The 24,114-nt window shown below is 46.2% G+C and overlaps 1 protein-coding gene across 3 annotated transcripts; it reads left to right on the top strand.

Moving 5' to 3' along the window:
• The first annotated feature begins 137 nt into the window (after positions 1-137).
• On the top strand, positions 138-15,257 carry LOC118222639 (sodium-dependent phosphate transport protein 2A-like). 3 transcript variants are annotated; one of them, XM_035408369.1, is made up of 14 exons: positions 138-188; positions 827-996; positions 1,187-1,267; positions 1,694-1,849; positions 2,655-2,798; positions 3,422-3,565; positions 5,392-5,503; positions 6,295-6,490; positions 6,891-6,986; positions 7,297-7,396; positions 9,290-9,457; positions 11,105-11,221; positions 12,394-12,518; positions 13,372-15,257. In XM_035408369.1, exons 3-14 carry the CDS (start codon positions 1,207-1,209, stop codon positions 13,948-13,950), a joined length of 1,998 nt encoding a protein of 665 aa, XP_035264260.1. In that variant the 5' UTR covers positions 138-188; positions 827-996; positions 1,187-1,206; the 3' UTR covers positions 13,951-15,257. The 3 variants fall into 3 exon arrangements, with proteins under 3 accessions (XP_035264260.1, XP_035264261.1, XP_035264262.1); XM_035408370.1 differs by having other exon boundaries at positions 148-188; positions 832-996; XM_035408371.1 differs by lacking the exon at positions 827-996 and having other exon boundaries at positions 148-188.
• The last annotated feature ends 8,857 nt before the right edge of the window (positions 15,258-24,114 follow it).

The following is a 24,114-nucleotide window of genomic DNA, read 5'->3' as shown; positions in this document are numbered from 1 at the left end:
TCATTTATAATTATTAACTGGAAAATATTATGAAGAGCGTGAGTTAATTAGTGAGGGACGGCCTATAGCTCTTTAGACTTTAGACCCACGGTTTGGTGGTATAAAACAAACCCGGTCACACCCGTAACTCCTAATAATTACGAGTAGGAACGATGCTGATTAGAGTCACAGTGTAACCGTAAGACAAGGTAAGACAAGCATATTAATTGACGCATCAGGTCAGCTGACAACAGGTCTAAAGTATAAATAACTCAAATAGTGGTTAGATTGGTGAACATTTAGAGGGTGCCTTATATCATACGGATATTTAGATACCGGCATTCAATTATCTTTCGTGTTTAACTACTTGTAACTTTGACACTTAAATGCAAGCGTTAGCCCTACACTTTTTTTATTCGCAAACTCAGTTGGCCGAGTTAATTTTCATGATTGATGAACTCGCCAAACTGTGTTTGTGAATTCAGTTGCAAATAAAAAAGGTTATTGAATCCAGGCGTTAGGCGTCACTGAATGTAGCCTAAATTTCATGGCCGAATCTAGTTAGACTAAATTAAATCTAGCATCTGTTGAAATGTTTATTTGAACCGAATGGATTTCTGCATATTAGGTGAGGTGTTTTCCTTACATGGAAGTCGTCGCGTGTTCGCTAAAAAATGAACTTCCCTGGCGGTCCTTATCTTGTAAATGGCCCGGAGAGAATGTTCGTGCGATAGCCTACGCGGCGTGACTGAGCGCTTAACCACCAGCTGTTTTTCGCGTTGAACGAATGGTTTGATCTTTGCAAATGTAATGCAGACCACCAGTAACAAACACTCCTCCCCCCCAGCACAGATGCCTGCTAATGAAGCAGCTTTTTCCTAACTGCTCCACCGCCGCTGCTATACATCGTTGCAGCTGATTGATGCGCACGTGCTTCCTGTCCTCACAACAGTTCCAAATAACAGGCGGAGATTCACACGCGAAGATAATATAGCTCTCATCAGAGATCAAAGGAAGGTGTGTGTGTGTGCGTATGTGTGTGTGTGAGAGAGAAAGAGGCTAACTGCTTCATATAGTTTAGTGATTCACAGTGCATGGGCTCTCAACCCGTTCTTTTTCCGATTCCTGTTTTATCCACTGACACAGAAATCATGAAAGTTAGCCGCAGAGAGTGCTCCTGTTTGAGAACTCCCCCATGTCTTTGCAGCGTACCGTTTGGGAGTCGCCATGTCCTCCCATCCCGTCAAGATAAGCCCAACCCTCGGGGCACGGACAGTCGACCGCCAAGGTGATCAGTTATTTTCATCTACATTTGGGTGGGCCGTTCGACCGCAGTCTGGGAGACACGGGTCACTTCCTGTGAAGTATGATGACCCTGTACTGTGATGACTTAGTACTTTTTTATGAAGAAAAAAAGAAATGTAGAATTTCTTTTTCTACTGCATACTCTTGTTCTTCTTTTTCTTCTTCTTTGTCTTCCAATACTGCCACTACTACTACTACTATTAATAATAAGTATTGTTATAAGTATAAAATAATAATAATAATAATAATAATAATATTATTATCCATCTGTCCATATTTTATTAATGTTTCGGATTAAACAGTAGCCATTATGCACTCCATGAGAGCTGTTGAGGCCCTGGGGGGGCTGCTCTGCAGCCGGAGAGGGACGTGTTTAACTGCACACAGATGAGCGTCACCTGTGTTTCAGGGGCGGGGTTCAGGGGCGCCACGCCCCGTCCGTTCCCCGAACCCGAGATGGTGGCTTCCGGGTCCACCCTGGATCTCATCGGCAACTGCGAGAGGAACGAGGCGGAGTGCCACCCCCCCAAACCGTGGGAGGAGCAGAGGCTGCCCAAAGTGAAAGGTGAGCGGGGTACCAACGCGAACGCGTCGGACGGTCGGCGGCATGGCGGTGCGGTGGTTCGCGCTGCTGTTTTGCAAGATGGAGGTTCCAGGTTCCGGTCCTGGCCGGCCAGATCCGGTCTGCGTGGAGTTTGTGTGTTGCATGTGTTTGTGTCGGTTTCCATTCCTAGCACCAATTACTTTATAGAGTCTATATAGAGTCACTTAAGGTTCATTATAACAAAATCATTGCTTTGTAACCTAGCTAGCAACAGTGTAATTTATGGATGTAATGTAATTTAATTCACCAGACATGATTATTTGATGTTCTTGGATCATTGGTGTTCTTTTAAAAAAATTATTCTGGGGGGGGGCATGCCCCCCGACACCCCTAGACAGTTGCACTCCTTGGAGTTCATGCATTTCAATCCCCCAAAAATTTAAACTAAAATTATGCCCCTTGTAATCTAGGATGGCTTTCTAGGGCATTTAAAAAAAAGCTTGCAGAATCTGGAACCTGGATCAAGGGAAACTGCAATCAAACAGTAAGGTTTACTTACGGTGACAGCAATGTTGTGGGGTTTTGAGCTCTGATGCTATTGGCCGATTGCACTCTCCCGTTCCCGAACGTGTGACTCGTTTTCGTTTGGCTTACGAAGCTGTTGTTCTTCGTGGTTGTGCGATTGTGCGTCGTGACATTGGCCGGCATGCGGTCAAACGCAACACTGTTGCACACTCCAGTCAACATTCCGGAATGCGCTCCTGCGATAAAACAATGCATTCTGGGGGAAGCGTTCACTTTTTAATCTGTGGCGGTGTATGTCCAGTCCCCGCAGAGCCAAGGAGGGAGAAGATGGCCGAAATGAAATCTCTCTTCGTCAACTTCGCCAAGATACCCTCGCTCCTCTTCCTCCTCTTCATGTTCGTCTGCTCCCTGGACGTCCTGAGTTCCTCCTTCCAACTGGCCGGGGGTAACTATGACACTAGTATCTCTTATTACCCCTACTTTGGGGCAAATCATCTTCTGTCATTGCCAGTGACATTCTCAGAACTATTCCAGTGCTGTCTTTAAGTGTTCTGATACGAGGTAGCTGTTTTATTCTTGTATGAAACTGAGGTAAATGTTCCCATTCTTCTCTCTGACTGCTGTACTGTGTGAGACCTGTTTCGTTGTTATTACCTTCTGTTTATTAATGATGTCCACCAAATCCTCCAGTTTCACAATATTTCCATTTAGACGTTCTTAATGACAGGGGATCTGTCCTGAGGCTTTGCGTTTTTTTTATCTTTCTCTCCATGATCCATCCATTTTATCTTTCTTGGTTGATTGCAATGTCCTTACATCAGCAGTGGTTTAAACCTCAGTTTTAAATCCCAAGGCCACAGAGCTGCATTACGACTGTAAAAGCTAATCCTTATTTCATAGTTTTGGATAGCTGTTCCAGTTGTAATGCAGATCTTAGGAGTTAAACCAGAGGTTTAAACTCCAGCTAAATACATTGAAATTGACTCTGTAATTTTGAGGTTGTTTATTTTTTGTTTGCTCTTTGGAGGCCATTGTTGCCACTTCCTGCTTTCTTTCTCCCGTGAGCAGGAAAGGTGGCGGGGGACATCTTCAAGGACAACGCCATCCTCTCCAACCCCGTAGCCGGACTGGTGGTGGGAATACTGGTGACTGTGCTGGTGCAAAGCTCCAGCACCTCCACCTCCATCATCGTCAGCCTGGTGTCCTCAGGACGTAAGTCGCACTCCGAAGCTCGCAGTCCCAGCTGTACACTGGGCTCCTCACCAACGGCTAATTCCTTGCTGGTTATTCACAGTTAATTTAACCCTTTGAAGGGTAGGTGTTTCGGAATGCACTGAAAATTCTAAAAGTCAGTGTTCTAGAACTCCTTTGCTCTCAGTTACCAGCAGTGATTGTTACCTATGAAACCACTATTTCATAAATATTCAAGATAAATTATTGTATTGAGGAAATAATTCTACAAAAAATGATTAGAACTTTTTCATTTCCAACAAAATTGTTTCTTGATCAGCCATTCCAAAAACTATGACTTCTTCAATTTGTGAGCAAAATAGTTCACTTAAACACGTTTGGACAAAATCCCATTTGACTCTCATACAAGCCAGAGTATTGGTTCCTGGGTATAAAAACTGGAGTTTGCATGCACAGGAAAAAACCTGGAAGTCAAAGGTGAAAGTATAAAAGGTCAAAGTGGGAGGAAAAAAAATGAAAATGAATAAAAGCCACCCGTGAACTCAGTTCAGATTTAATACAACGAAAGGAGGGTTTCAGGAAATGGTAGGAGCCTGACTAATTCGGGAAAAATGTTAGGAGCCTGACGGAGTCCCGCTATTTCGGGAGAGCATAGACGCAAAAAAAACCCGCGCGCGAGTCATTCCTCCCATGCACGGCGGCCTCGTGCGTCAGGAGCTCTGGGACGGCGGCGCGGACGCGCGGCTAATTACACGCGTGTAGCCCGCGGCCCACGCTCCGCATCTCCCAGCCTGCCATTTTCTCTCTCTCAACAACTCATTACCGCAGGACAAAGATGCAATTAGGCGCAATTACCAGCAGCCGTAGTTTGGCCAGACCACCCCCCCCCCCCCAGACCCCCCCCTAGACCCCCCGTGCACTTCCGCGGATGGCTCGCGAGGAGCGTAATTAAAAACAATAAAACTTTGACCCGTCTGACAATAAACAACAAAAAGAGAGAGAGAGAGAGAGAGCGAGAGAGAGAGAGAGGGAAAAACACAGCTGTTACCAGATTTGTTTTTGCCTCCCTACACGTAATTATTCTCCTTTAGCATAATGTCTCTGACATCAGTGATGGGTACGAGGACAACGTAAATACCCTAAATATTAATCTCCAAAAAACTACCCAACTTATTCATATCCAAAAACTACCCAGCTTATTTAAATCCAAAAACTACCCAGCATATTCATATCCAAAAACCACCCAGTCTATTCATTTTCAGAACGATTTTGAAGGCATACAGAATTATACATTAAGGACATTTACACACATACTGTACACTGTCTGAGTAGAATGTGGAAAAACTGCATAAACCTTTATCTGACACTAAACAATAATTTTATCATGCAGAGAACGTCCACAAGTACAGCAAATTAGGCATATTAGCTGAGAAGAAAAGGGCAACGTTCGAGGGAAATTATCAAGGGTTTTCTTAAAATTTAAGAAGGGATTACTAAAGTATAAGATAAGGGCTATATTTCAATTTGAGTTCTTTCAGCAGGACGAGAGGACCCAGGTGGAAATAAATTAAGGGCACGTTTTGCACTGATATTAGGTAGTTGTACAAATGGAGTAATGGATGAACAGAATAGCTTATAACAGGGCTGCCCAAACACTGTTTCTGGAGATCCACCATCCTGTAAGCATTTTTGGGAGAACAGATTTCAGTCACCCCCCTGAACACAGTTATGTTAACCAGCCACACTGGTTTTGCCTGCAGGTGTAAATGTCCTCAGTCCTCCGTCCTACAGCCATCAAAATGTAATCCACTGAAGGTTGAACGGGGCTGTTGTTATTCTCTCAACAGTTCTGGACGTGAAGTCAGCCATTCCCATAATCATGGGATCCAATATCGGGACGTCTGTCACCAACACCATCGTGGCCCTCATGCAGGCAGGAGAGAGGACGCAGTTCCAGAGGTACAGGGCAGGGACCCACAGGCTTTCCCCAAAACAACATATTTTATGATTACGTGATTTTATTGCCTTGTTGCAAAGGAGAACTGGCACTGTTCAGGAATCATTTTCTTTAGAACTTCTTCACCTAAGAAAATGAAGATATCACTTATTTGAACTAGTAAAATAAATCTCAGGTTCATGAATATGGTATCTGCAAGATAACCCCAAGTACAATATGAATGGCCAATGAATGGTCATTAAATATATTCATGATAAAATATTCAGCGGAATCTGTTTTAAATTCTGCTTGGGTTACTTTTCTGAGTTGTATTTGCGGAGTGCTTTGTGTTTGCACTTTGACCTGGGTCTGGAACCGTGGGAGTTCTGTTCTATTCTATTCTTACCCTTGAGCTATTCTTTTATTGCTTAAGTTTCCGAAAGAATCTGAAATTAGAAACTAGAGCTGTTATATTTGGTAGAGTAGTATGAATCATCCTGCTGTTAGGCCTTCAGAGCCAAAGCAACAAGAACAACAACAACAACATTAATAATAATAATAATAATCATCATCATCATGATCAACATCATAATCATAATCATAATAATCATCATAATCATAATGATCTTTATGTTTAGAGCTGCTTTATGCAGTAGCGCAAAGTGCTTCACAGGGAAGTAACTGTGGTAAAAACAGGGTAAAACTAGAGCAATAATTGATATTGATTTAGGATGCACTTTGAGAAAGACATAGACTTAAATGTAATATCAATTGACTGTGGCACTTCCTGTCATAAACACATCACTTCCTGTAGGGCCTTCGCGGGAGCTACCATCCACGACTGCTTCAATTGGCTGTCGGTGCTGGTCCTGCTCCCCTTGGAGGTGGCTACTGGGCTGATGGGTCACATGGCCCGAGCTGTCATTCAGTGCTTCAGCGTCCGCAGCGGGGAGGACGCTCCGGAGCTCCTGAAGGTCATCACGGAACCCTTCACCAAGCTCATCATACAGGTGCTTTATTACCGTACTATTAACACTGTATTACCGTTTATAACTGCTGTATTTACACTGTATTACTGTTTTATTACCACTCTGTTATTACTGTTTTACCAGTGGGTAGAGATGTGTTTCCCCTTTGACTCTGAGGCTTTCATTCAACATCCTACTGATATGTAAGGCCTCCATGTTGTCCTCTAGGTGGCGCCCTTCATTCTTCAACCTGACACCCCTCGCTATCGGATCACCAAATGTTTCCTTGCTCCACACTGACAATTGTCTGTTTCCATTCGCTGTGTCCTCTTTTATCTCACGCCTTCCTCACAACCCCACACCTCAAAACCTCATTCCGCTATCATCCTGATCATGTGACCTAGTTTCACGGTGTTCTCACCCCCCCCCCCCCCCTCCCCAGCTGGATAAGTCTGTCATTACCGGCATCGCCGTAGGAGACGAGGTCCTGAGGAACAGGAGCCTGGTGAAAGTCTGGTGTAGGACCCGTCCGGTTGTGGTAAGGCTGGCCCTGGTGTGCCTGTCATTTCTCCTGTCACCTGACTGGGAGATGCTGTCTGTGGTGGGAGCTAGCTAGGCCATAGTACAAGGGTACTCAAATCTGGCCCTCAAGGTCAACAGTACTGCTGGTCTTCTCTTCTGCCTGATAGTCCATAGTCCTATAATATTACAGGTTGGCCTGAGATTACATTCACCTGGCATGTCAGGTTTTGAATTAGGGCCACATTTGACTATCCCTGGTGTAGTACAATGATTTGCAAACTGGGCCCTGTTTCACAGTCTGTGCTTCTCTCCTAATTCCCTTCCAGACCCTTGTCAACGTGAGTGACTCTGCCACTGCGTCCGCACGCAACAGGACCACCGTCTGGGCCCTGCAGAACGTCACGTCGCAAGTCAACGTCCAAAAATGTAGGTCCTGCTCCGGCCATTTTAAAAACTGGCTGCAAAACAAAAGTCCTCTCCCCAGATACACCTGCCCTTGACTGTGCAGTGCTATGCATGTATTTATACTGATGGATTTATGTCGCAGTCGCGCCCATATTCATCATGGTCTCAAATCGCTTTACAGCGAACGGGGGAAACACACTTCATATTTGTAACCGCTACCTGGATGATGTACGGCGCCCATTTTTACACCAGAATGCTCGTTACACGTTAGCGCCTAGGTGGAGCGAGGGAGAGAGAGAGTTATTGAGCCAATGAAATCATTCTTTGTTTTCTCCTTTCCTTCAGGAGAACCTCGAAATGCAGCCACGGGGCCCAGGGGTAGTGCTCAAAATCAGTTTTGATACTTCGCCTTCCCGATTTAATTGTATTTATCTGGCAATTATCAAACCAGGCGAGCTAATTGAGAACGAGTTCTCATTTGCAATAACAGCCTGGCCGAGAGGCCAGAGCGGCAATACAATAAAACCGGAGACAGAGACAAACGCGAGGATTTAAAACGCAAGAGGTGATGAGAGAGGAAGGGAGGGTATGACAAGTAAATGAAATATAGCCAGTATGGGAAAAAAAATGATTAGGCCTCTTAAAAACAGAGGCCATGACAAAACTCCAAAACAATTTTTGGAGCAGCGTTTATGGCTACAGTTGGATGTACGAATTCAGCTCTGCTGCAATCATTTTATGATCTATCATGCTATTAGTTTAATGAAGGACGGCCGTTAAAAACATTACATTTTTAATCGCGGTGGTTTTCCTTTCCTTTTTTTACTGATATAATTGGCGTTTTATTAGTGTTTTACTGAAGCTGTGCTGGCTCCACATCTGTCTGTGTTCAGTGAATATATATATAAGCTCTTAATCTGTGTCTCCCATGTATGTATTACATTACGTTATAATCACTTTATCCAGAGGGACTTACAGAAGTGGAGAACAATGGTGTTAGTCTCTGGAATACAGGAGCGTGTTATTTGCCAAGAAGGTACAGGAGACTCATATATAATCAGTAAGCATAAAGCTATGCTGAACAAATCAACAAGTAATATTGTAAACAAAAGTAAAAATCACAAGTAAATACCACTACACAGTTAACCTCTATTGACACAGCTATTCCAGTAATATTATTTCCAAGTTGGCACCCAAACATTTTTTTCACCCATTTTTTGGTAACTTTTGAAAATGCAAGCTATGAAGTGTAGTGTGATGTTCCTGATGTATTTGGTCCTAAAGATAATTAAGGTTGCTCTATTTATTTAAAAAAACAGTGAATCCGTTCATATCTTCTTGTTATCCTGCTTGATATTGAGCAGTAAAATACTGGTCACAGAAAGGCCATCCTTACGAATCGCATGTGAGTTTAACATTTTCACCTGTGATTGGATTTTTTTCATGTGTGAAAAAAAAAAAAATAGGTCACATTGTCCATTTGTGTCTTCACATTTTCACATGTCACTCACAGTTGGCACAGTTTGAAAACAAAACATTATAACTTGAAATGGCATAAGTTTCCTTCTCCTGCTCTCATCTTACGAGTGGGATAATTTTTATAGTTTATACATGTGTACTGTTCAGACGTTGGGTGTTCAAATGTGGTTTTGGAATACTTTATCCAGGGTGGCTGTTTGTGTGTGTATGTGCAGGTAGATGAATACTGTAGTCAGGGTGGGTGTTTGTGTGCAGGTAGATGAATACTGTAGTCAGGGTGGGTGTTTGTGTGCAGGTAGATGAATACTGTAGTCAGGGTGGTTGTTGGTGAACAGGTAGATGAATATTGTATCCAGAGTGGTTGTGTGTGAGAGTAAGCAGGTAGGGCTGAGACTGACTGTCCCGTGTCCCCCCCCCCCCCCCCCCCCCCCCCAGGTAGGCACCTGTTCGTGGACACCTCCATGTCAGACCTGGCCGTGGGTCTCCTCCTGCTGGCCTGCTCCCTGGTCGTCCTCTGCTCCTGCCTGGTGCTCCTGGTCAAGATCCTCAACTCTCTGCTCAAGGGCCAGGTGGCCAAAGCCATCCAGAAGGTCATCAACACAGGTGGGCACCACCTGTGGCCTTTCCGTCACTGCCGTGTACCGCAGAGTTTCTTAAGCTGTGGGCCAGGACACCAAACGTGTCATGGGAGTGTGTGAGGTAGGTTCTGGAACAAGTCCACTAGGCCGTGCTTGTATGTTTACTTAACAGGTCCCTGAAAGGTTATGAATTTCTAATTTGGGTCCCGATATTGAAAGGTTTAAGGACCAGTGGTGTAATGGTTAGAGAAAAGGACCTGCAACTGGAGGGGGTTGCTGGTTTGATTCTCAGGTGGCTCACCACCATCATACAGCACGGTGCTTGACCGGAATTTCTCATGTAAATGCAGCATAAACGGTCGGGATATCGAAAATCACATCCCAGAATGCACCTGGCTTCTACTCCATTCTCAGCTGTGTTTCCCTATCCTAATTGGCTATGTACTTGCACTTGCTGTTAGAGTACTTTTACTTTTACGTTTGGCAGCTTTCAATCAGAGATTTTGGCTAGAAATGTGTGCGATCACCCTCAATATAGACATGGCCTTTGACACAATTATTTCACGTCAGTCATTCTGGGAATGTGCTTTGATATAAATATTTGTAAAAGCCCAAAAAGGTGGTCCATACTTCTTCCAGGACTTTACAACTATTATAACATAGAAAGAAGGTGCCTAGTCAATGGAAGTGAACATAAAGCTGCTGAATAAACTAGAGGACAGCTCTCTTCTTATATTTATTATTTATTAAATCAAGGGAAAAATAGAGATTGACATGTTTCAGACACAGGGTCCTTCATCAGAGTATGCTTTGTTTTGATTGCTCAAGATTTATTCATGTGCGTATTTCTGTGTTAAATTGTTTATGCAATAGTTTTTCTCTTAAACACATGCAAATGCCATTGTCATTTTGAGACTGAATTAGACATTTACAATGACTTGTCCCCCATTAATCAATCAGATGTAGCCACAGGACACGCTTGCCATTAAGAATGAATATTCAATATTTGTGTAAGTGCTCTCCAACCATCGGTCGGTCCTCTGACAGAAAATGTGTTTGTTTCTGCAACGGCAAATTAATCCTTTTGAAAGGTTACATATGCTTGATTAATTTATGGACAGATAAGACAGTAGGGTTGCTTGGTTACTGAAAATAATCTTTAGGAAGGTTTCCCTAAATTATTTCTGCCCCCCTAGCAACGTACTTTACATGTCCAAAAATTTGTGGACACTGAACATCCAACATCTCATCCATAATGATGGGCATTAATATGGAGCTGGTCCGCCCTTTGCTGCTATAACAACCTCTCTTCTGGCTTTATACGAGTTATTGGAGCATTGCTGCAGGGATTTGCTTCCATTCAGCCAGAAGAGCGTTAGTGAGGTCGGGCGCTGACTGGGTGATTAGGCCTGGCTCGCAGTCGGCTTTCCAATTGATCCCAAAGGTGGTGCTACTTTCTGACCCCTGGACTTTCCATCTCTGCTCACCAGAAAGGTCTAGAAAAGTGCAGACTCACACAGTTTCTCTCTCTCTCTCTCTCTCCCTCTCTGTCTTACCCCCTCTTGTTCTCCCTCCCCCCTCTCTCTCTCCCTCTCTGTCTTACCCCCTCTCTTTCTCCCCCCCCCCCCCATGTCTCTCTCTCTCTCTCTCTCTCTCTCTCTCTCTCTCTCAGATTTCCCTTACCCTTTTGGCTGGCTGGCGGGTTACCTGGCCATGTTCGTTGGCGCGGCGATGACCTTCGTGGTTCAGAGCAGTTCCGTTTTCACCTCCGCCATCACGCCACTGATTGGTGAGTTCCCCCCACCCCCTACCCCCCCCTCCCACCCCCACCCCCCACCCACCCCAGAGTTCAGCAACATCAAACAACCACCTGCCCTTTTTTTGTCAACCATTTCCAGAGAAAGTGGAGCGATGTTTGACCTTCCCATCGAGGTCCGAGCTTCTGGGGCGGGACTGTGCGCGTTTCACTGGGAGGGGAACCGCGGACGGAAGCCATGCTCACCGATGAGTGAACAGTGTAAAAATAGTTTATTTTTAAAAAGTCAGACGAGCTGATTTTTCACTGTGAAGTGATTTGTTACGCTGCTGATAGAACCAGTGCGCATTTCATTTCATCCTCAAAACGGTTTCGGCATTTTTTTTTTGTACGAAACTGACGAGTTAACAGAAGAAGAAGAGTTTACCGGGCTTTTCTTTTTCTGTCACGGCTCTCCCTCCTCCCCTCTCTGGCACGGAGGCGGGAGGGCCGCTGTTTTTGGGGTCGCAGTACGGTGAGGGGGTGGGGGGGGGGGGGAATGGAGACCGAGGAGACGGGGTGGGGCTCCCCTCCTCTCATAACGCTCCCCCCCCCCCCCCCCCCCCCTCACAGACGGGGCCGAATCAGCAGAACCCCCTGGCCCACGGGCCTCGCTAATGAGCCCCCCCCGGAGCCTGGTGGGATAATTAGCGGACAGAGGTGGTGGTGGTGGGGCCTCCGCTCCAGTCCCGTAATTGTGTCAAAACCAGGGTGGGTGGGGGGGTGGGGGGGTGGGGGGGGGGTGGCGGGAATGGAGAGCTCATTCCTCCGCAGCAGAGCCTTAATTCCCGCCATCGCATTCGCCATCATGGCTCGTATTCCCGTCCCCCCCGCCCCCCTTTGTGGAGTCTTTTTAAAAAATTTTATTAATAAATTAAGGCGACCTGTCCGTTCCCCCGGGCATCTGCATCGTTAATCGCTCATTAACCGGTTAATTGAGCCGAGTTTATTCACCCGGGCACCTGGATGCTGGTTCCGCTCAGCTGGTGCAGCCCGGTATCGTGCCCAAAATGTGGCTCAGCAGCGCAGCCAGAAGTATTCATACAGTTGGGTCTGCACAGAACTAGGGATTTTACCCCTCATTTTTAACCTTAAGTGATTCTACGGTGCCCCCTAAGAGCCAAAAAGCCCCTCGCTGACCCTCGCCCATCCCGCTGTGCTTGCAGGGTTAGGCATGATCAGCCTCCAGCGGGCCTACCCTCTGACCCTGGGCTCGAACATCGGCACAACCACCACCGCCATCCTCGCTGCCCTGGCCAGTCCTGGAGACAGGCTGGCCGCGGCCTTCCAGGTGCGCACAGCCCCGCGGCGATCTCTCCCTCTGTCTCTTTCTCCCTCTCTCTTTCCCTCTTTCCTTCCTTTTTCGATTTTTTTCTTCATACTTATTTATACGTATTTTCCTCCCTCCTTTTCTTTCCCTCTTTCTTTCTCCTTCTCTCTCTCCCTATCCCTCTCTTGCTCCCTGCCTCTCTCTTTCGCTCTCTCTCTTTCTTTTTCTCCCTCTCCCTGGGGTGCGACATTAGTCATAAAGCGCTAATTGGATGTATGCATGCAGTTTGCAGTGCATGCTGGGAAACATATGCTGGTGTAATTGCAACCCTGGCAGGGCTGTCAGGCTAAATCATAATTGCGTTGGTAAGCAGCCATGTCACAAACATAAAACTGCCCGATGGAGCCAGTTCAGACCTCACTAAATCCACAGTCCAACTGACTGAATGGATGATGCAGCCTCCTGGTCACATGTGCGGATTACAGCCTGCTGATTGGATGAGAAGCCCCCTTGTTGGCATGACTCAAAGAGGCCTTTGCTTCTTCCGTGTATAACATAGGTCCACACTGTTATTCAGAAAGCACTGGCGTGGGTACAGGTTCTCATTCCAAACAAGCAGTAACACCCCTGGTTCTACTAATCAACCACCAGAGTCTTTGCTAAGCACCTTGATGAGTAGAATCATGTGTGTTACTGCTTGGTTGGAACAAAAGCCTGCACCCACTCCAGCCGTTTATAGATAAGATTGAGGACCCCTGATGTATAATAACAACTCTACTACTAACAGTAGTCAGGCCCATTGCATATATACGTGTGTTTTTTTTGTTTTGTTTTTTTAAATACATTTTTTACCCCCCACTCCCCCTTCCCCTAGATTGCCCTGTGCCACTTCTTCTTCAACATTTTGGGGATCCTGCTGTGGTACCCCGTGCCCGCCACCCGGCTGCCCATCCGAATGGCGGAAAAGCTTGGCGAGTGCACCGCCAAGTACCGCTGGTTCGCCGTGCTGTACCTGGTGGTGTGCTTCCTGCTGCTGCCCTCGCTGGTCTTCGGCCTGTCCATGGCGGGATGGCGGGTGATGGTGGGCGTGGGCGCGCCCTTCGCGGGCATCATGGTCTTCATCGTCTTCGTCAACGCGCTGCAGGCCCGCAGCCCCGGGCTCCTGCCCCGCCTGCTGCGCTCCTGGGACTTCCTGCCCGCCTGGATGCACTCCCTCAAGCCCATGGACCGGCTGGTCACCAAGGCGACGCTGTGCTGCGGCCCCGCCTCTGCCTCCGCCCCCCCGCCGCCGGCCCCGCCCCCTTTCGCCGCCGCCAAGTTCGCCGAGGCCGAGAGGAAGGCCCAGATGGCGCACGACAACCCCGCCCTCACCTACGTGGACGAGAGCCCCCCCCCGCACGTGCCCGTCTTCAAACTGCGGGGGCTGGAGAGGTGTCACAGCACCCCCCTTTAATAACAGAACAGTAAGGGAGGAGGGGGGGGGGGGACACTATAGGGATGGGGAGAAGCGTTTTGTACATGTATTTTTAAAATATATTTTTAAAATGGTTATTGATAAAGGAGAAGAACAGGTTTACCCTTTGAAATGTAATATGTAAAAGAATATTATCAGTGTTTTACGCAGAGGTGGGATACTTTACCTTAGGATGCCTTTGAATCACCCATTTTTTAATTTTTGCTCACAAAACTGGTGTTATGAAATGTTCATAATCCCTGGGAGAGGAGAAACAGGATCGCCGTGTGTAAATGTTCTTCCTGAAGAGGCGTGTTGGGCAAATTCGGCAGAGGGACAATGCCTGAAGATGCCCTCTCATAATTTCATTTCATGTCTTTTTTATAAACAAACATCAGAACACAGCCCACACAGTGAAGACTATGAACGGCGTCCTGTTTTGGTGACACTCACTGTTCCGGCTGAGGTCAGTCACCTGGCCACAGGTGAGAATGGAGATCTGGGGGCTTGAGTTGTGGTAACCGCTTTTCCGTGGTTACCGCGGTTACGTAGGTACACGAGTCACATGACACAGTTTGAGGAGCTTGTGTGGTGCATTTGTTGGCTAGAGTGGACCCATCAGTACATGAGTGCTTTATTTTCTCCTGGCCTGATGATTTTTTTCATTTTATTTTCATTTGTACACTTTATTAAAAAAATTTTTTTTTTGCATGCTGTTATGTTAACAAGCACTCTCGCTTGACCTTTTCTGACAAGGTCACGGTAATATTCCAGCGATGGCCTCACAAACCGTGGTGGCCTCGTGTGACCTCGGGCTTCTGAATTCACAGCAGTGTGCGGCTAGCACAGAGAACATTTAAATTCAAAGAAAATGTATATCATGAGCGCCTGTCATGTGGATAATAATCCTGTTGACCCTGCGGTACGTACAGTTACAAAGCCCTGCATTATCCACGGTCATGATGCGCTTTTAAAGCGCACAAATCAAGAAGAAAAAATGCTCACACCAAATATAATATTATTAAATGCTGCTCCAGTATGAGCCAATCAGTGCTACTCAAGGTCTGCTATTTCCACACAGCCAACTCGAGTTCAGATCCACCACTCAAAGGCCCTTTTGAGTAAAATGTATGTACAGTCATATTATACAAATAGCAGGACCAAACTCCTGAACCTCGGATCACATCCTTCACCTGAATTACGGTAGTAAACACCTTTACCTGAACAGCTGCAGGAAACACATTTACCTGAAATACCACAGTAAAAACATTTACCTGAATTACTATATTAAACACCTTCACCTGAAATTCTGTAGTAAATACCTTCACCTGAAATACTGTAGTAAATACCTTTACCTGAAATACTGTGGTAAATACCTTTACCTGAAATACTGTAGTAAATACCTTTACCTGAACTGCCGTACCAAACACCTTTACCTGAACTGCCACAGTAAACAGCTTTACCTGATCCAAAGATAAGAAGGTGGAGGCGGCAGTCCAAGGAAAAAATTATTTTTTCTTTTTATATTTTATCTTTTCTTTAAACGTGAAGAAGAGTCCCGTGCTGGCCCACACTTACCGCCTCATTTGGCCCCCACGCCGCCTCATTTGGCCCCCACGCCGCCATGGGACGAGGGCAATGAACCCGTCCAAGCCTGGCTGCCAGAACACAGCCAGAACTCAACCTCAATGAGCCCCTGTCTCTGGCGTGAAGGCCAGAAGCTGTGATAAACCGCCATTTGGCGTGGCGTGGTAAATGTGGCCGGTTACAGCTGGACCGCTTTCGGCCCAAAATTGAGACGCCACACAAGCCCGATATGTGGGTTGGGTTGTGTTTGGTTCGCGTCTGGCTCGCGGTACAATTCCCGTTAGTATAACTGCGGCCCTTCAGCGCCCTAAACTCTTGCCATATTTGACCTGGAATCGTCCGCTATCTGGGATAGCTCATGAAATATGAATCCCCTCGGGGGGTGAAGAGAGTGAACTTCAAGTTTGAGCAAAGAAAAAAAAAAGGAAGTTTTGTGTAACATGGGCCAAGATGAAGCCAGGAGGTCATTAGCATTTAGACCCCCGCCAGTTTGGTTTCTCTCTCTCTCTCTCTCTCTCACCCTGGCAAGCTGCATATTTAACCAGATTCCCAAGGGGGTCTATTATGCAAGTGTTCATTCAAGTATGGAAAGAACTTTTGAGATACAGTACATGCTGTAAGGTCATCAGCACGTTGAATGAAGGAGGTGCTAAGTTTGGCTGTGTGAAGCCTGCTGTCAATGTTGTATTTAAAGCACTTAAACATTCTCATCAAGAGATTATGAGAAATGCTAACAAGTCTAATTAATAGATCACAGACCAAATCAGCAATAAGATCGCGTTCTCTAATATTGAACAGACTGCATTTCCTCTCATTAACTGTGAACTACCAATCAAAAAGATGCCAGAATACCACCACCGCATTGGCAATGATCCAATCATCATTAACCGCAACATGACACCGCTATTGCCTGTAATTCTCTCTTCAATTATTTATTGATTGGAGTGAGTCAGTGGTTTAATTTCGGGAATAATTAGAAGCTGTTAGTCGCAGCGTTGGTTTCCTCAGGTAAATTAGGAGAGTTCTAGGGAGAAGAAAATCCACTGAGACATAAAAGAATTAAGACATTTTGCGTGTGTGTGCCTGTGTGTGTGAGTCTGTGTATCTGTGTGTGTGCATGTGTGTGTCTATATGTTCGTATGAGTGCGCGTACGTGTGTGTGTGTGTGCGCGCCAGCACAGGTGTACAGCTGTTGTCTCTGGGCAGGTGTAACAGAACTGTGTCACCGTGGTTAAAGCAACAGATTTGCCACTTACAGCACTAATGCTGTGTCACAGATAAATGTACTAATTCCATAAGTTATTTCCATAAATACCGTACATCTGTAGAGTAATGGCACGCAAGCACACAATAATTCAGCCTGCAGAAGGCCATCGCTGGGCATAAATTGTGCAGCAGACGTGTTAGTAGAATGATTAAAGAATCCTATATTCGCTGGTTAAACACCACCTCGGTGTCAGCAGATAGAGGTTCTTAAGTGGCACGCATTCAGCAAATACCCGGATAAATGAACGAGGTTTAAAACCGTGCCATATATTTACGCACAGAAGCACAATGGCGCTGTAAACTAAAGCTGTCAGCAGAGCGTTAAACTGAAAATCGTGAGGTGACGTGGGGCTGGAGCTCAGACTGACAGGGGTAGCTGCGAGGCACCAGCGGTAGGTTTGGTTGGACATTCTGTCTCCCTGGGATGTCTGTCACACACACACACACACACATACCTGTCATATCAAATTCGGTGGCAAACTGTCAATCCTGTCAAGGTAACACTGTCCAGGTAACACGCGTTCAACAGCACCAGCCAGACTGTCATTCCTGACAGCTCTTCATCTTTCATGAAGGCCTGGTCAACAGTAAAATGCATAGCGTACGTAAAAATGCGACTGATTCCTTTTTTTAAATAGTCACTAAAGAAAGACGAGCGATCCAAATTGGAAATCGCATTCCCCTGCCGTAATCTGCTCGTCAAATAATTCAGAAAACGTTTGTTTGGTCGTGTGATTTTGAGGGTCTCATCACTTGTTTTTGGGGGTCAGACATCTTGAAGTAGAACAGCGTGAAAACGTAGCCGGAGAGAAAAACAGAAGAACTGACGCATGGATTTATTTATTTTTGTTCCATGGGCCATGGAGGTGACACACAAGTAGTCTATTTGATCCATCGCGGATTTGGAGTCTAAGGCTCTGAGCACCCGCTAACTCCCACAGGACCTAATTAACGAGGCTTTCGCTGTAATGAACCTGCTAGACTTAACTGACACAGAAAATCAATAGTGTGATCTCTGTGCACCTCTGCCTATCAAAAACAAGGCAATGGGGGGGGGGGGGGGAGTTCATGTCCAAACTGGCTTCTCTGGTCACTGATCCAGTCATGTAAGCGGGTGATAATAATTTGCCCCGGATCACCAACATAATTCTTTGGGACTTTCTGGGGGATGAGCCCATCGAGTGGAGAGCTACTACCCACTGATAAGATGCCTGCTCTGCTCTGGAACTGGGAAGGTTCTACGGGGACGTTCTGGAACAGAGCGTTCAGAGTGTCCTTCGGACGGAATGTTCCCGCGTCAGAAGGCCGTGCCTGAGTAGGGTCGCCTCGGAGACGGACGTGGGACGCGTGTGTCACGCGGCGTGCTGCAAGTACGCTCGGAGGGAGACCGTCCCAGCGCGTGAGCGAGCTCGGCCCGGACGTGCGGATGGGAGACAGGCACGCTCCCCTTGGCCTGCCCGCACGAGGAACGACGCACGCAACCGAAATGATGACCCACGGGGGGGGGGGGGGTGGGGGGGGGTGGAGAACTGTCGAATCTCTCCGTGGGTGTGGCGCCCACATCCGCGCCGGGTGCGGGTGCTTTTAGCGGGCGGAACTCTGAGTTGGGGTTCACCTTAATGCACATCAAACCCCCCCCCCCCCCCCCCAACCCCCCTGCCAAAACACCTGGGCTCCAATCACAGCGCTGTGCACCAACAACGGTGGTAAAACAGTCTAATGCATCATGCACTGATATGCTCCGTGTCCAAGCTGTTTTTTTTAAATATTTAAATGCCGTGCCAAAGTACCTTGATTTCAGCCGTTAGCATATTTTTTAAAAGGCAGCTTTTTAAAAAAAATATGCTAATCATGCAGACAGGGATGATTTCAGCCGTTAAATGCATTTTCATTTTCGCATTGAGGCGATGATCATCCTCCAAATGGTTATGAAAGGCTACTTTGGGTGTCATCACTACACCAGCTACATGCTAGTCTAGTATTGCTGGCTTCGAACAGCCTTGAATAGCAGTAATGATATTTAATTTGGATGCCGTCACTATATTGAAGTAGAACCGCAGCGAAAAACGGTTTCACGGTCGCTCGCTGCTATGCGCGTGCTTAGAAAATTGCTCTGTAACCCGTGCCTCCAATTGCGACCTCTACCTATTTGCAATTTCAGATCGGGGTGCGGGGGGGAGATGGTGATTGTTGGGAGGGGGGCGGGGGCTGTTGATTGCAATCACAATGGGCACCTGCGATTTGAAATCAATCGCTGATGTCTGCGTTTATCTCTCTCGGTGCTGGGGTCACATGCTTCAGCATATCTCGGTGTCTGTCTGTGCACCTGCCTGTTCTCGATATATTTTGAGAAACTGAAAACTTATGTCAAATTCATAAGTTTATAAAACATACAAGCAAAATTCCTTCTTGATTAAGCAAAGGCTATTAGCAGAACATATTATGGCTTATAGTTTATAGGCCAACTAAACATTAAAAAGTAGGATTTTTTTCTGGGCGTATTGCAAACCTCTGCTGCCACATCACTGACAGTTCACTTCGTGCTCGTTCGCTTGTTTCATGGTGGGGGAAAGCATTAGCGTGTCTTAGCTGCGCTAATGAGACTGCCCGAAGCGAGAATGTTTCCATGAGCTGAACACTGCTTCGCCACTGAGAAAAAATACGGGCTGCTTAAAATGGCAGGAATAATGTGCTCATTTCTCCCAAACACTCCAATAACGTCACTCCCTCTCTGTCTTTTCTGGAGTTGACTGTGGTACTCGGTAATCCTTATTTTCCGTGGAAGCGATGATTGGCCGTGCGCGCACACGGCTCCTGCCCGTTTTCCACCTGCGTCGGTTTGAGCGTGCGAGAGGATGACCGCGCAGACGGTGAGAAATGCATCTCCTTATACCGCACTGCTCGATACTGATCTTTAACACCGACTCCACAAGTGTATTTGGCTGTTGTTTTATAGGGTGTAGATCTTTAACTCGACGATGTAAAAGAAAAAAATCTGTCTTTATATAAACGTATTAAGTTGCCTTGAATTTCACTCGGTGAATGAGTTGTACATTTTGGTGAATCACTTGCGTAACATTTCTGTTTAGGCGGTACGTTTAGCTGGAATCCTGGTTAAATGCGTTCAGTTCTGAGCTGAACAAGCTCAGTCAGATTTACCAGGCTCCAGCTCCAGCTTGTGAGTAGTGTGAATGTGGATATGAATGAATGGAATTCATATGAAACCAAGTGTTGTTAGTAGACTTATCTTATGCACAATTCAGAAAAAGATATTTTCCATTTGACACATTCAGCAGATGCTTTTATCCAGAGTGAATTACACAGGTTACATTCCTCACATGATATCCCTTTTATGCAGCTGGATAAATAGCTTCTGAAGCAGTTTACTCAAAGATAAAACAGTTGTATACCAGCTGGGATCAATCCCACAACCTGGGAATCACAAACCCCCTCCCCTAACCATCTTTCCCATCATTCCCAAATCTGGGAATTTTCTTGAGACAGGCAGTTTGAAGTGACCCAGTTTGGATTTTTTTTTTTGTTTTTTATACATATCCAGTACATATGTGATCATTATTTTACTGTCTAAACAGCGAACAATCGCATGGAATCAAACATTTTCTATTCCGATTTGGACCACATTCTTATGCGGTTCTAAATTGGATACATACCTGATACCTGGCCATATGATTTATTTTTTCCGAACAGTCAAATCAGATTTGTGCCCTCTCACGTGCTTTTGTCATTCGTCACTTCCCACACAACACGGCATTGAATTACATCATAATTTCATAACAGAAACAATGTAGTTCCCCCCAAACAATCAGATTTGAAAAACAAATCCGATTAGGGCATAATAGCCTTCTGTCAAAAAAAAAAAGCCTGAAGGTTTAAATGTTAAAAGCAATCCTCCTGACATGACATATTCTGATATGATGTGAACAACTTACTCGAACACACCTCTTCAAGCACTCATACCTGATGTAATTAATTCAGGTTATTATATTTGTAATGTTTAGATTATTCTAATAATTACATTTTTCAGGTTATCCCGTTTCGAATGGCTTCTTATGGATGTCGCTGCAGTTGCTGTGTGGAAAAGCTCGCCAGGGCATGCAGTAGAGGCAGGAACTCTGGGGGTTTTCTAGACCAAGCTTGGTACGGCGCTGGATGCTATCTAGCTTGAAGGTGAGCAGTGAGCACTAGGAACCCTTCAGTGGTAAATGGTAAATGGACTGCATTTATATAGCGCTTTTATCCAAAGCGCTTTACAATTGATGCCTCTCATTCGCCAGAGCAGTTAGGGGTTAGGTGTCTTGCTCAGGGACACTTCGACACGCCCAGGGCGGGGATTGAACCGGCAACCCTCCGACTGCCAGACAACCGCTCTTACCTCCTGAGCTATGTTGCCCCATAAGTGGTAGGATATGTAGAGCATTGTTGAGCTGAACGGTCTGTTCTTGTCGTTGTGTTTATGTTGTGTTTTGTTATGTTACTGTATGTAATGTTGTCTCTGTGTATTCATAAGGTGTATTTTGGTTCTTGGTTTGCATATCCCTGATTGCAAGCGCCCCCGGGCCCGACCTGGGCTCTGATTCTGGAGCGAAGTCCGCACTGCCGGGCCGGACCCGGCCCAGACCCGGCCCAGACCTGACCCAGAGTCGTTTGTGGTCTGAGAACTTTCTCTTAATGCCTTAGTGCCGTTACATTTACACTCACTGGTCCGGATCTGTTGCTCGTATAACGTGTGGGTGAACTCCTTTTCTCTTACATTGTACTGTAAGTCGCTCTGGGTAAGAGTTAATGTGAAAGGGATGGAACGGATTGTGGAATGCATTGTAAAAGGTCTTCCTGTTGGCTCTTTCAAGCCCATTAATTCCATTTTGGGGCCCTTGGGTGACACATGCCAGTTGTTATGTCACATGAGTCATGATGATGGGTTTTATGAAAAACCCCGGTGTGGGAGTTCTCCGGTCCAAAAACACCACTTTAATATCTTCTGAAAAGCAGAAGCACTAAGCTGCACACGCTCCACATTAGATGAGCCATACCTTAAGTGGCTGGTCATACAGAAGTCTTTACAAAAAGCCAAGCTGTGTGTGTGTTACTGTATGTGTGTGCGTGTGTGTGCTCGCGTGTGTGTCTTCGTGTGTGTATGTGTGTGCTCATAAGTGTGAGTGTGTGTGCATGTGTACTCGTGTGTGTGCAAGTGTGTGTGTACACGTGTTTAAGTATGTGTTTGAATTTGTGAGTTTGTGTTTCATTAATCAGGATTACATCCATTCTGTGTGTGTGCTTGTAAATGTGTGTGTGTGTGTGTGTGTGTGTGTGTGTGTGCGCGTGTGTATTAGTGGACCTTTGGGTTCTCATCCATGTGCAAAAATCACTGCTGTTGCTCCATTAAGTCACAAATGCCAGCCGACCGTCCTCATGATGGTTCATCTGTGTGGGAAGCCCGTGTCACGGGCGCCGGTTCAGCCAATGAGTGATCTCAGGTGGAATCTCAATTGCAAAAAGAAACCCTCGCCGCATGGCCCTGGCTAATCCCCGCCAAGAATGACCACCCTGTGCCACCGCACGCAGCTTCTCAGCCTTCCGGTGCGATGGTGCACAGTTTACCTGGTTAACCCTTTGAAGGGGCAGGTTTTTTAGAACGTTTCATTGTTCAGAATTCAAAGCCAGTGTTCTAGAACTCCACCGCTGTCAGCGGTCACCAGCAGCGATTGTGACATCATCGGCGTCGGAGTGTTCCGTTAAGACCATTCCGATCGCATTGTTTGTGATCCCACGCCTCAGAAGGGTTAAAGATGTGTGCCCGCAGGTCAACCTGTTGAGCTTCACCTGGAGCGTCTGCCTGTCAGTCAGATTCCTGTCTGCTCAAACCCACGCTGCCAACTGTAGGGTGATATCCTCACTGTAGAAAAAATGTAAGCATTGAAATTTTTTAATACGTAATACAAATGTCTTTGATGATGAAAAAACAAGTTGTACTGAAAATGTTTTCTGAAATATAATTAATTTTATTTTTATTGAATGTCCATTGCAGCGTGGGTTTCAGCATAGCAGAACATTTGGTTCTTGATATTAAGACCAGAGACTGCTGGGGACAAAAATGAATAGCTGGGTCTTTGGAGGATAAATCACTCACAAGAGTTGTGGGGGCTGGTCAGTCTCTGATTGAATTTCTTCTGTACAAAAACTGAGCCAGGACTGCAGCGAAACTTACCACCAAAACAGAAACAATATGTGATTCTGATTCAGCGTGCGAAACTCAAGGCCGGCTGAAGAGGCTCATATAAAGACAGAATGTTATCTGTCTGTGACAGAACGTGGAGTTTAAAGGTCTAGACCTCTTGAAACAACAGAAAAACACAATTGCGGTGTCCGTTTTGAAGAGCGCAGTGCCTCGCGGTGCGGTGTAAACCGATGTATTTGTTTCTCGCCGCCTGCGGTGCTGTCTCGAACGCAGTCACATGGTAATACTCTCGCTCGCTCAGACTGACATCGGTGGCTAACAGGCTGATGCTCTGTGTGTTCACTCTATCCTCACTTCCACGGGAAAAAAAAAAAAGTGTTACTGCGTACCCTTGTGAAAAGTATCACGTGATCAAAAGCCACATTTGAATTCGCCGACATGTGGAGAGTACACATGCTGGGTGTTCAGCTGTCCAGTACCCACGTGACATTTTTTATTTTTTACACATGCATGTGTTACCTCAGGGGCATGGTGGTGCAGTGGGTAGCACTGTCGCCTCACAGCAAGAAGGTCCTTGGCCTTCCTGTGTGGAATTTGCATGTTCTCCCCGTGTCCGTGTGGGTTAGACGCTGATTCCTAAGCACCCCCCCCCCCCAAAAAAAAATTTGTCTACACTCCTCTGTTTATGTGTTTGTGAAGTCTGTGAGTTTCCTTCAGAATTTCAACCACCCCCTCGCTCCACCCTAACCTCAAACAAAAATCTAATTACGCCACTGGAAGGAATGATTGTTTGGCTATCCCAGAATCCTCCCCTGCGGAACGCAGACCCTCGGCCGCCGCAAATCGCTCCGCGGTAATTGAGGGCGCCTCGGAAAATGAAACGAGCCAATCGGTGCGTCGCGGGAAACAAAGGCGGCGAGGGAGGGGAGCGCGCAATTTTCTGTCCGCACGTCTTCCTTCCTTCCTTCCTTCGCTCTTTCTGACGGACTTCCTGATTAAGTCTCTGCGCCTGATTCGTCACCTGGCCCCCGGCGGGGGTGACTTTAACCGTGCGGGGCTCCAAGATGGCGGCCGCAGCTGTGGGCTCGCCGCATTTGTTAAGCGCTGCACGCATG

Source organism: Anguilla anguilla, chromosome 3, assembly GCF_013347855.1.
Source record: "Anguilla anguilla isolate fAngAng1 chromosome 3, fAngAng1.pri, whole genome shotgun sequence".
Taxonomy (NCBI): Eukaryota; Metazoa; Chordata; class Actinopteri; order Anguilliformes; family Anguillidae; genus Anguilla; species Anguilla anguilla.
Note: the sequence above shows the minus strand (reverse complement) of the source record. Positions and strands in the feature narration are given on the sequence as shown.